This window comes from Budorcas taxicolor, chromosome 19 (genome assembly GCF_023091745.1).
Source record: "Budorcas taxicolor isolate Tak-1 chromosome 19, Takin1.1, whole genome shotgun sequence".
NCBI classification, from domain to species: Eukaryota; Metazoa; Chordata; class Mammalia; order Artiodactyla; family Bovidae; genus Budorcas; species Budorcas taxicolor.
Window position 1 is genome coordinate 34,316,193 of NC_068928.1, and position 12,807 is coordinate 34,328,999.

The 12,807-nt window shown below is 53.3% G+C and overlaps 1 protein-coding gene across 6 annotated transcripts in view; it reads left to right on the plus strand.

The window, feature by feature from the left end:
• TOM1L2 (target of myb1 like 2 membrane trafficking protein) overlaps positions 1 to 12,807 on the plus strand; it is a 72,475-nt gene that overhangs the window by 29,186 nt on the left and 30,482 nt on the right. For all 6 annotated transcript variants that reach the window (XM_052658258.1, XM_052658260.1, XM_052658259.1 and 3 more), the window contains exon 2: positions 11,016 to 11,100. In XM_052658258.1, coding sequence (XP_052514218.1) covers positions 11,016 to 11,100 — 85 coding nt within the window. The remainder of the gene's footprint in view (positions 1 to 11,015; positions 11,101 to 12,807) is intronic.

Sequence of the window (12,807 nt, forward strand, 5' to 3'; positions counted from 1 at the left end):
GAACTTGGACCAGCAGCCCAGGCCCGCATGGATGACCAGCCTCTGTTCTCTGCTGCTGGGCCGCCCTGAAGGGCTCCTTTGTCGGGGCCTGGGAGGACAAGGTGTCCTCATTCGGCCGGGACGGGGTGTGGGATCGGCTGGCAGGGCACTGCCCTTCAGAACTGAGCTGTATGGGTGGGAGAGCGAGCTCAGGATTTTATGAATGTGCCAGTCTTTAAAGAAAGTAGACGTTTAAAGTGAGGAGAAACCTAAATGCAGCATGCTGGTCTGAACTGGATCCTGGACAGAAGAGGGCATCTCAGTGGAAAAAATGGAAAACTCTGAATAGGAGTTAGTAGTCCTGAGCTGCTGTTAGCGTCTCAGCTTTGACACATGAACGGTGGCCCTGAAGGATGTTAACATGAGCAGAAACTGGGAGACAAGCCCTTGGGGATCCTTGTACTATCTTGGCAGCTTCTCAGTAAGTCTGAAATTATTCCAGTATTGACAGTTTACTAATTAAAAAAAACAAGGGGAGCAGCTGACTGCACTTGACCCCTCACCCTGTTCTCTCATGCTTCTCAGCCAGCCCTTCTGAGCTCACCTGAGAGATCAGGGGTTGGGGGGACGCGGCTGTGTCCGGGGGCTGGGGGCCCAGGTGTGCTCAAGGCCCAGCCTTGCCCGGGGTGTCAAGAGTCCGAGACCTCATGCGCCAGGATGACCTTGGTTGGTGCTCCCTGCTGGCCGTGTGCAGTTGGGCGGTTCACCCCTCGGCTTCCCTTTTCTCCCCTCTGACAAGGGCTGCCTTGGAACGGGGTGGCGCATAAGAGGGTGTCTGTGAAGAGGCCACGGTGTGCTCTCTGGACCTCGTGTGAGAGGAGTGACTTCAGTGGCTGGGGGATTTGGGGTCAGCGGTGTGGCCGGTGGGGCGCAGGTAGTGCTCTGGGCCCCCTGCCCCAGGGCCCACATCCAGAGTTGGGAAACATGACGTCCACTGTGAGTGACTCGTGGGGAACCTTACAGCTGGGCTCTGAGACCTGGGAGCTTCAGCGTTTGGATCCCTGAGGAAGCGGTGCCTCTGCCCTGCACGTGGGCCAGGCTGTTGTGGGGCTTACCTCTGAGGGAGACCCTTGTGGTACAGAAGCCTCGAATCAGACAGCTGGGTGTTTGCAGGTTCCCAGGGCATCAAGTGACCAGGGTGGCTTGTGGACTTCTGTTTACCTGTAGGTGGCAGTGGTGACACAGGAAAGCGAGGGATGCCCTGGGGAGGCGGGGGTGGGGGTGGGGGCTCCAGCCTCTGTGTGGCTGTATCGGGGGCTCCGTAGGGCTTCCTGTTTCGTGTTGAGTTCACCTCCCAGCAGCCCTGTGAGAAGACTGCTGTGATTATCACATCTTATAGACAACAGAAAGCCTCGAAGAGGTCACATTCCTGGGGTCACACAGTAATTGGCTGAAGTTTGAACCCGCCAAAGCCGGGGTTTCAACTCCCTGCTCAGACTCCACTATGATGCCCGATTCTCTGGCTTCTGAGCCCAGAGGGAGACGCTGGGGAGAGGTGGAGCCTGGCTCCACCTCTCCCCAGGCTGCCTAGGGCCCCAGAGGATGTGCAGTCACCACTGCTCAGTAGCACAGGCCCTTTGCTCACCTACAAGTTTAAATGGAGAGCCAGGGTCCCCCCAATGGCCGTAAGAAGGGAAGAATCTCCCAGAACAGCATCGGGAGGCCTTGAGAACTCGGCTCTCATGTGGACTGTAGACCATACCATCAAGTACGGGTGCCCGTCAGAAGCGCCCCTCGAGATCCTATGGCAGGAGGCACGGGGGAAGCCATGGGGTGGCTCTGTCCTTGGGCAGGCTTGTGGGGCATGGCTTTCCAGGCTAGAGAAGTCCCAGTGACCTCCTCAGAGCTGGATGCAGAAATGAGACCCCTTGGCAGGCAGAGTCCTCAAGCCCCTGCTGGGGTTCCCGCGCTCACCCTCAGGCAGGTGATATACCTTTCCCTGAGGTGAGAACTCAGCTCCACTAGGTCCTCTTATCCCTGGGTTTCCTCTCAGGCGATGGTCAGGTTTGGTAAAGCCGTACGTCAGGTCCGGGACACTGACTTCACCACTGCTGTTCAACATAGTCTTGGGAGTCCTAACGAGAGTAGTTATAGGACAAAAGAAAGGAAGGGCATCCAAGTGGGAACGAAAGAAGTAAAACCATCTCTATTCACAGATGATGTGACCTTGTATGTAGGAAACCCTAAAGGTTCCATGAAAAAAGAAAAAAAAACCTGTTAGAATGAATAAATAGATTCAGCAAAGCTGCAGGATATGAGTCAACACCCAGCTGTTTCTCTACACAGCGAACAATCCAAAAAGGAAATTAATAGCATCCAAAAGAATAAAATCCCTAGGAATTAGCCAGGAGGTGAAAGACTTGTACACTGAGAACTGCAAAGCATCGCTGGGAGAAATGTTTTTGTTGTTGCTCAGTCACTTGATCGTATCTGACTCTTCCTGGCTTCACGGACTGTAACCCACCAGGCTCCTCTGTCCACAGAATTTTCCAGGCAAGAATGCCGGAGTGGGTTGCCATGTCCTCCTCCAGGGGATCTTCCCGAACCAGGGATTGAACCTGCATTTCTTGCATCTCCTGCATTGGCAGGCTGCCTAAGCCACCTGGGAAGCCCAAAAGAAATGAGAGAAGATAGATGAATGGAAGGACATCCCATATTCATGGACTGAAGACTTCATACTTTGAAGCTGACAGTACTAACCCAAAGTGGTCTGCAGATTCAGTGCAATCTCACTCAAAATCCCATCAGCATGTTTTTTTTTCTTTTTTTGCAGAAATAGAAAACTCCATCCTAATATTCATATGGCATCTCTCAGTTCAGTTCAGTCGCTCAGTCATGTCCGACTCTTGGCGACCCCATGAATCGCAGCATGCCAGGCCTCCCTGTCCATCACCAACTCCAGGAGTTCACTCAGACTCACGTCCATCGAGTCAGTGATGCCATCCAGCCATCTCATCCTCTGTCGTCCCCTTCTCCTCCTGCCCCCAATCCCTCCCAGCATCAGAGTCTTTTCCAATGAGTCAACTCTTCACATGAGGTGGCCAAAGTACTGGAGTTTCAGCTTTAGCATTATTCCTTCCAAAGAAATCCCAGGGCTGATCTCCTTCAGAATGGATTGGTTGGATCTCCTCACAGTCCAAGGGACTCTCAAGAGTCTTCTCCAACACCACAGTTCAAACGCATCAGTTCTTCAGCGCTCAGCCTTCTTCACAGTCTGACTCTCACATCCATACATGACCACTGGAAAAACCATAGCCTTGACTAGACAGACCTTAGTCGGCAAAGTAATGTCTCTGTTTTTGAATATGCTATCTAGGTTGGTCATAACTTTCCTTCCAAGGAGTAAGCGTCTTTTAATTTCATGGCTGCAATCACCATCTGCAGTGATTTTGGAGCCCTCCAAAATAAAGTCTGACACTGTTTCCACTGTTTCCCCATCTACTTCCCATGAAGTGATGGGACCAGAATGGCAACTCTAGGGACTCCAAATAGCCAAAGCAGCCTTGACAAAGAAGGACAAAGTTGGGATTTCTCTGGTGGTCCAGCAGCTAAGACTCCGAGTCCCCATGCTGGGGGCCTGGGATCCATTTCTGGTCAGGTAACTAGATCCCTCATGCCGCAACTGAAAGACTGAAGATCTGCGTACAGCCAAATAAATATTTCTTTCAAAAATAAATAAAAATAAACATACTAAAAGAAAGAGGGATAACGTAGAAGGACTGACACTTCAGATTTCAGAACTCACCATCATCAGAGCAGCGTGGCCCTGGCACAGGGAGAGATGGAGACCACGGGACGAAACAGGGAGCCCCGAGGCAAATCTTACCGTGGATGCTCAGCTGATGTCTGACACACGGGCGAAGATCAGCCAGTGGGAGAAAGACAGTCTTCCCAACAGGTGGAGCTGGGAAAACTGGGTGTCCACACACAACAAGAGTGGAGTTGGAACCTCACCTTCTACCATCTAGAAAACTCAACGATCTATTAATAAAACTATAAATGTTTTAGGAGAAAACAGAGAGAAAGCTTCATGACCCTGGATTTAGCAGTGCAGAGTGGGAGAAGATACTTGCAAAGCACGTATCTGATAAAGGATTAATACCCACTTCTGTGAGGTTCCTAGAGGATCAAGTTGAGATACGAAAAGTAGAAGGGCGGGTGTCAGCAGCTGGGGGAGGGGTGAGGAGTTAGGGTTTCAGGGGGCTGAGCTTCAGTTTGGGAGGATGCATCATTTCTGGAGGTGGTGGTGGGGACGGTTACGTGTACTTGCACTTGATGGCCTTGAGCTGTACACTCAAGCAGTTATGGTGGTACATTTTATGTTGCATATATTGTGAAAGTGAAAGTCGCTCAGTTCTGTCCGACTCATTGCGACCCCATGGGCTATACAGCCCATGAAATTTTCCAGGCCAGAAGACTGGAGTGGATAGCCTTTCCCTTCTCCACTGGGTCTTCCTGACCCAGGAATCGAAGAAGGGTCTCCTGTGTTGCAGGTGGATTCTTTACCAACTGAGTTATAAGAGAAGCCCATGTATATTTTACCACAGTAAAAAAAAAAAAAAAAAGTCACCAAGAAAGGAAGAAAAAGTGTCCATAGGCCAGTGTGCTGTCAGAGCAGAGTGGGGGACTGAGGGGGACAGAGATCACCAGACCCCCTACCCCATTTGACAGAAACAGTGCTCAGAGGAAGAAGAAGAGTAGGCTGGGTCCAGGGCCCAGGGGTGACGTGGCAGAGCAGGACTGAGCCCAGTCTGCGGGTGGTGGGGCAGGGACGCGGTCTGCCTGCCTCCCGCTGCCTCCCAGTGCCCGACCCTCGGCAGTCATCAGCTGGATGGCCCTGTCCAGGGCCCCCCACCCCCACCCCTGGGAGCACGTCTGCACCTGCCTTCTGCTCCCAGGCTCTGATGGGAAGGCTCAGGGTGGGACCAGGCAGGGCTGCCTCACCTGCAGCCAAGGTCCAGAGCACGATCTCCATCAGGCCCCTGCCCTTGCCCTCTCCAGCTGTGGGGTGGGGACAGGGGCTGCCCCAGTCCCTGACGACTTCACATTAGCCCTGGCTGGTTCTTCCTGGCTTGTCTGGTCCTGTGTGCCCTGCTTGCAGGGGCCTGCTGTGGTCTGTCACTGTGTGTGTGTGTGTGTGGCCAGGGAGGTCTTTTTCACTTCCTCCCGGCTCCATGGCACCAGTGCTCCTGGAGATTGGGTCCCCAGGCTGCCAATCTGTATCCATGGCCTGGGGACCACCGTGTTTTATTTTGCCTCCAAGTTACAGAGGAAGCTGCCTCTGGAGTCTGTGGGCTGGTCAAGTTATACTTTGTGCACCTTCTTCTGGCCCCTTCTCTGCCTTTTAAGAGGGTGAGGGAGGAGTGGGACCCCCTGTTGTAGAAAAGGACACCCCATGAAATGGGTGGACACCCCTGAAACAGAGGGACACCCCACGAAACGGGGGACACCCATGAAACAGGAGGACACCCCGTGAAATGGGGGACACCCCTGAAACGGGGAACACCCCATGAAATGGGGGATACCCCTGAAATGGGGGACACCCCATGAAACGGGGGGACACCCTTGAAACAGGGGACACCTATGAAATGGGGGGACACCCCATGAAACAGGGGGACACCCCATGAAATGGAGGGAGTCTCTAGTGAAAGGGGAGCAGCTGCAGTTAACATCCACCAGGTCAGGGACCCAGAGCAGAGGCGTCCACGGCTCTGAGTGCGGTGTTGGGACTGAGTTCCTTTCCACCTGTCTGGTCCACCTCACCTGCCTCACTGGCCTGAACCCATCCAGAGCCCAGAAGGCTGATCTCCAGTTGATGGGGCATGTTGTCGAATGAGTCCCGCCCTTGCAGACTCCTTTTCTCCTCTCCACCCTCGACAGGAAGCAGCCCAGTCCCTCTGGGCTCCTTCTCACTCTCTTGATTGTGGAGGAGGTGGAAGATTCTGCTGTTTCTCCTCCAGGCTCACCAAGAGGCTGCTGCTGAATGCAAAAATGCTAACCCAGCCCTCTTGGCTGCTTCTGACGTTGCTGTATTTCACATCAAAGTGTAGAAATCAGTAGCCAAGAAACCAAGCCCCTGGACTGGAGTGTCCTCCCAGCATCACAGCCCTGAACTTCAGAGCATGTGGGAGGGACATTGTGGTGGGGCATGGGCTGCTGCTGGAAAAGAACCTTGCCATCAGGGTCTGTACACCCCGACCAGGATGGAAGCTCCGAGCCTTAGCCACTGCACCGCCAGGGAAGTCCCAGGGTTGACATTCAAGGCACCCTGGCCCCCAGCTCACACCAGGCAGGGGGCAGCCTTTTCTGAATGGAGAAAACGCCATGGCAACAGCATCAGGATGACAGGCTCTGAAGCTTTAATGGGCGCTGTGTCTGCCCCTGCTCCACCCAGCCCTGCACAACCCTGTCCGGCTCTGCCTTGCCCCTGGCCGTTAGCATATCACTGGAGACCTCTGGAAGGTCAGCCCTTTGCTGCCCGGGTCACTGGCTCTTTGATCTGTCTCCATCCTGAGGGCTGGCTGGCGGGAATGACTTGCTCCCTGACCTCTGGAGCATTGTGTTTTTGCTGTTGCACCAGGATTTATTTATCTTCGGTTTTGACAATTTACGTGATAACAGAAATGAGCCTGAACTTGGTGTCCTCTGGCCTGGGGAGGGAGCCAATGGGAGTGGCCACAGTTGGAGGGCAATCAGACCCAGCTTGGTCCCATGGTGGGAATTCTTTTATGAGGAAAGGAAACTGAGAAGCGATTTGAGCTCCTTTGTCAGCCTTCCCTCCTTCTTCTGTCTCAGCTGAGCCAAATACCCACAGTTGTATGTCTGTGGCATTTCCAGCAAAATGAAAATAAAAAGGCATTCTTATGGGGTCAGTTCTTTATAATCGAAAGGAGCCTCTATCTTTTGCTGGAACTCAGAGCCCAGTGATTGAATAGAGGGTGCTAACCCTGAGGAGAGGTTCTCACGCCTCTGACCCCCTTCCTGGTGGTGGGAGGAGGGATGGGGAGGTTCACTGATGGAAGTTTCCTCCGTCAAGCCTCCAAGACAGTGTCCCCTGGGCCCTGCTGGTGTCCCCTGTTCTGTCCCCCTGTGTGTGACCCATGCTGAGATGGGACAGACCACAGGCGGACAGTGGCCCTTTGGCCAGCTGGCCTGTCCCCTCACTGGTTCCGAAGCGTAGCAGGCGAGTGGCTTTACTAGGAGGCTGCAGAGGCCCTGCTGTGTGTGACCCCAGGTGTGGGGGGGTCTCCTCCTCTGGCGGTGGGCCCTTCAGAGATCCAAGTGGCAGAGTGAGCAGGGGGCAAGGGTCTCGTTGCGGACCCTCCAGATGCTGCCTCACGCTGCCCTTGCCTCACACAGCCTCTGTGTCCAGTCTTCCCGGCTCTGGGCTGGACGGTGCTTTGACCGTTCCGTCTGGGTGCCTGCCTCAGCCCCACCCCCATGAAGATGTCCCCTGAGGGCCCAGCGGTGCTGCCTGTGGCTGGGTGGCATGGCCTCTCCTCCATCCTGACCTTTGCCTCTCTTCACAGGCCCCTGGCTCCTCCTCCCTTCCTCTCTCCCCATGCTTTCCTCCCCCAGTGAGGTGCCTGTGTGCGTGCTCAGTCGTGTCTGACGCTCTGTGACCCCACAAACTGTAGCCCACCAGTCTCCTCTGTCCATGGGATTTCCCAGGCAAGAATACTGAGGTGGGTTGCCATTTCCTTCCTCGAGGGGATCTTCCCAACCCAGGGTTGGAACCCACGTCTCCTGTTTCTCCTGCATTGCAGGCAAGTTCTTTACTGCTGAGGCACCCGGAAAAGCCCCCCAGAGGAGAGGGTTTCATCAAATGCTGCCTCTGCTGCAGCCGGTGACACCATAGGCCCTAGTGAAGGGCCCCTGGCCCCCACCCAGCGCCCCGCACACAGGGCCTCATCCAGCCATTCTCGCCCCTGGGTGGGCTTGCTCCTTTTGTGGGGTGGAGAGTCTTTGGGTGTCAAGGGTGACGAGTAAAGAGGGTGAAGAGGTTGAGGATACTTGCTTTTTGGTAAAGACTGAAGAAGTGAGGGTCATCCACACAGACCACGGGCTGGCGCACTGATGTCCAGAGCCGCGGCCGGGTTCCTGGAGTGTGGTGACTGCTGGGAAGGACCGCTGTCGATGGAGCGTGAGCTCTGGGCTGCATGTGCAGAACAAGCGTGCCTTCCCCGCAGTTGCGTCCAGTGGAACCAGCCACTTCCAGTGTGCACAGAGGTCGTGGGGTTCACGCTGTCAGTGGACATGCATGTTGTATGAAGTTTTTGTTAAAGAGGCCGGTGACTGTCTTGACTGTCTCTCTGGAGAACTAAACAGTTTGGACAGGGCAGCGTTGGGTCCAAACTCATGGTGCTGACAGCTGGGGCCACATCAGCAAGTGCCCAGGCATTAGACAGACCCAAGACCAGATGTCAGGGCCTATTCAGCTGTGTGATCCTGGCCAGCGTCCCAACCTCTCTGAGCCTCACTTCCTCTAAATATGGGAGAGAATACTGCCTGCCTTAGGATTTTCAAAAACGTATTAAAATAGGTATAACAAAATGTGCCATTCTAACCACTCTTAAGTATTGAACGCATTCACATGGTCGTGCGCCTCACTCTCTGGACCTTTATCATCAACTCTGTCCCCAGTTCAGTAGTAACTCCCCACTCCCTCCCCTAGCCCCTGGCACCCACCATTCTACTTTCTCTCTATGAATTTGATTGCTTTAGGAACCTCCCAAAAGGGGAACCATGCAGTATTTGTCTTTTTGTGTCTGGCTTATTTCACTTAGCGTAATGCCCTGGAGGTCCACTTATCTTGGAGCCGGTGTCAGAATTTCCTTCCTTTTTAAGGCTAAGTAATATTCCTCTGTGTGAATCTGCACATTCTGTTTGGCGGTCATCTGTGTCTGGACACCTGGGTCACTCCCTGGCTGTTAGGAATAAAGCTGTTGTGAACATAAGTGCGGACATATCTCTTTGAGGTCCTGCTCTCAGCTCTGCTGGGTGTGGACCTGAAGTGGAGTTGCTGGATCATACGGTAGTTCTGTTTTCAGTTTTCTGAGAACCTGCCGTGTTTCCCACAGGGACAGCTCGTCATTTTCCATCCACACCAACAGTGCACAAGGGTTCCAGTCTCTCCACATTCTCACCAGCATTGCTTATGTTCCTTTTTTTTTTTTTGGATAGCAGTCATCCTAGAGAGTTTGAAGTGATATATCATTGTGGGTTCGATTTGCACAGAGTCGGGCACGACTGAAGCGACTTAGCAGCAGCAGCAGCAGCAATGATTAGTGATACATAGCATTTTTTTTTCAGGGACATGTTGGCCCCTTGTATATCTTTTTTAAAAATTAATTAATTAACTTGGCTGTGGCGGGGCTCAGTCATGACATTCGGAATCTTTTGTTGTGGCATGTGGGCTTAGTTGCTCTGAGGCATGTGGGATCTTAGTTCCCGGACCAGGGATTCAACCTGCATCCCTTAAATTGCAAGGCAGATTCTTAACCTCTGGAACACCAGGGAAGTCCCCGTGTATAGGTTTTTGTTTTATTTTATTGTTTTGAGAAATGTCTATTCAGGTCCTTTTGTTGTTGTTGTTGTCCAGTCACTAAACTGTGTCCGATTCTTGCAACCCTATGAACTGCAGCCCACCAGGCGTCTCTGTCGTTCACTATCTCCCAGAGTGTGTTCAAATTAATGTCCATTGAGTCGGTGATGCCATCCAACCACCTCATTGTCTGCTGCCCTCTTCTCCGTTTGCCTTCAATCTTTCCCAGCATCAGAGTCTTTTCCAGTGAGTCAGCTCTTCGCATCAGGTGGCCAAAGTACTGGAGCTTCAGCATCAGTCCTTCCAATGAATATTCAGGACTGATTTCCTTTAGGATAAACTGGTTTGATCTCCTTGCTGTCCAAGGGACTCTGAGGAATCTTCTCCAACACCACAGTTCAAAAGCATCACTTCTTCAGCCATCAGGCTTCTTTATGGTCCAACTCTCACATTCATACATGACTAGCAGGAAAACCGTAGCTTTTACTGTACAGACCAAAGTGATGTCTCTGCTTTTTAAGACATTGTCTAGGTTTGTCATAGCTTTCCTTGCAAGGAGCAAGCATCTTTTAATTTCATGGCTGCAGTCACCATGCCCAGTGATTTTGGAGCCTAAGAAAATAAAATCTGTCACTGCTTCCACTTTTCCCCCTTCTATTTGTCATGAAGTGATGGGACTGGGAGCCTTTGCCCATTTTTAAATTGGGGTTTTTGTTGTGTTTGAGTTGTAAGAGTTCTTTGTTTATCCTAAAAAATATTAACTCCTTATCAGCTTTGCAGATATTTTCTAACATTCTGAACATAGGTTACTCTGTTTTTACTCTGTTGATTGTGTCCTTTAATGCCCAGAAATGTTTACGTTTTTATGCAGTCCAGTTTGTCTGTTTTTTCTTCTGTTGCCTGTGCTTTTGGTGTCATATCTATGAATGAAATTATTGCCACATACAATATCATGAGGGCTTCCCAAGTGGTGTAGAACCCACCTGCCAATTCAGGTGATGTAAGAGATGAGGGTTTGATCCCTGGGTCGGGAAGATCCCCTGGAAGAGGGCATGGCAACCCACTCCAGTATTCTTGCCTGGAGAATCCCACGGACAGGGGCGCCTGGCAGGCTATATAGTCCATGGGATCGCAGAGCGTTGGAGATTACTGAAGTGACTTAGCACCCACACACCGACATCGTGAAGCCCTCCCCCTGCGTTTTCTTCTAAGAATTCCAACTCCTGGGAGTTTAGTGACTGAAGGACAGTATTGGGGGTCACCCCTTGACCCCCTGTCCCAGGTGTTCTCTCAGGAACAGCATTAGAGCTGCTGTCAGCTCAGCCCATCTGCTTGGGGAGGGGGCAGTGGGGTGCATCCAGTCCCCACTCCTTCCTGCCAGGCCCCTTATTCCAGGAGAAATGTTAAAGCAGCTTTCTTTCTGAATTTGCAGAAAAGGCAACAGATGGCTCCCTGCAGAGTGAGGACTGGACATTGAACATGGAGATCTGCGACATCATCAATGAGACGGAGGAAGGGTGCGTGTCCCCTCTGCCTCCTGGGCAGGTGGCCCGTCGACCATGGTGTCCGACCTGGCAATGCTCGAATGCTCCGCCCTCCCGCCGGTGCCCCCAAAGGCGCTGCTGGAGTCAGAGCAGTGACCCCCTCTTTAATAACCTGCCTTTAATCACAAGTGAAAATGAAGTTGCCTGGTTACTGAGTCCCCTGCAGCCGATCCTCCCTCCCCCAGCCCTCTGCAGCCCTGGGCTCTCTGCCCTGCTTTGCTGGACTGGACGCAGCCCCGTGAAGGAGAGAGCCCTCAGGGTGTGTAGTGGGTGGTGGAGCAGGGAAGACTTGCGAGGCCCAGGACCCCCCACCCCTGTAACGCCTGGTCTGTTCTGCTGCTGTGTTTACATCCTCTTCTGCATCACCATCACAGCTGCATTCTGCGTGCACGTCTTCCAAATTTGTCGGTCTTTGACTCTCTATCTGCTCCATAAAAATGGAATTTATGCTAGTAGCACCCTCATAAACCACCCCCAGACCTGGGCAGCTCCAGCCTTGCCCTGAGCTCTGTCCTTACTGGCCTTGCCATGTGGAGGCTGGGGACCAGCCTCCTGATTTCACTCAACAAATATTTCCTGAGTGATCATCTGATACTCAGCCCCAGGGGACAAACAGACTCCCTCGCTCGGCACTGACATTCCAGAGCAGGGAGGCAGGCCGTGAACAAGACACCCTGGTCAGCTGGTGACTCGACTGTGCAGAGCTGAGCTGGGGAGGAGAGGGCAATGACCACTTCTGCACAGTCACCAAGGAGGCCGGGAGGCAATGGGGGCAAGGGGCTGCCCCTTCCCTGGGCCCCCACCCTGTGTCTGTCCCTGGTTCTGCCAGCCTGTGTGACAGGGCCCAGCCCCTTTGAGTGTTGAGGAAGCTGAAGCCTGCCCTGGTTGGCCCTCGCCCAAGGTTAGCACGGTTCAGAAGGGCAGATGCAGGACGCAAGCCCTGCTGACTGGTTCCAACCCAGAAACTCTGGATATGCTTCCTTCATTTATTCAGAGCTCACCTGGCAGGTTGGGGTCCTGGTGGGCACAGGTTTGATGTGCTCTTCCACAGGTCCCTTGCTGGGCTTGCCCTGATGCCCAGCCTAAGGTAACCTCCAGCCTGGGGCCTTGTGTGGCCACCTCTGGTGCCCTGGGCCCTTGGTCACTAAGCAGCAGTGCCTGGCAGAATCATAACTCCCAACCGGATGTCTTAAATCCTGTTTCCCAGGCCTCCCTGGACTACTAGTCAGGTGCAGGCACCTGGGTTTGATGAACGCTCCCAGGAGAGTCGAATGGTGGCTCTGGTGAGGATCATGGTCGTTTTTATGACCATCTCGGACCTTCCCCAGCTCACAGAATCCTTGTGCCCAGCCTCTACGCTGGAGGAGCCCAAAAACTGCAGTGGAGCAAGGGAACAGCTAGGAGGGGTGGCAGGAAGGGAGTGGGGGCATCCAGAGTATGAAGGGGGTGCAGCCTCGTCCTCCTGGGAGACAGGGAGGAAACAGCTTAGAAGTGGCAGTCCTGGAGCCGAAGGACCAGATGGCTTGGCTTCAGGATGACTAGAGGAGTTTGAGGTCTGTGGAGACTCTGGGGAGGCCAGCTCCTGTGGCCCCGATCTCTCCCCCAGAAGCTGCCAGGTGTGGTATCCCCTTCCTGCTCTCAGCCTCTGGGTCCCCGCTCCGCTGCTCCTGGCTCATGGCT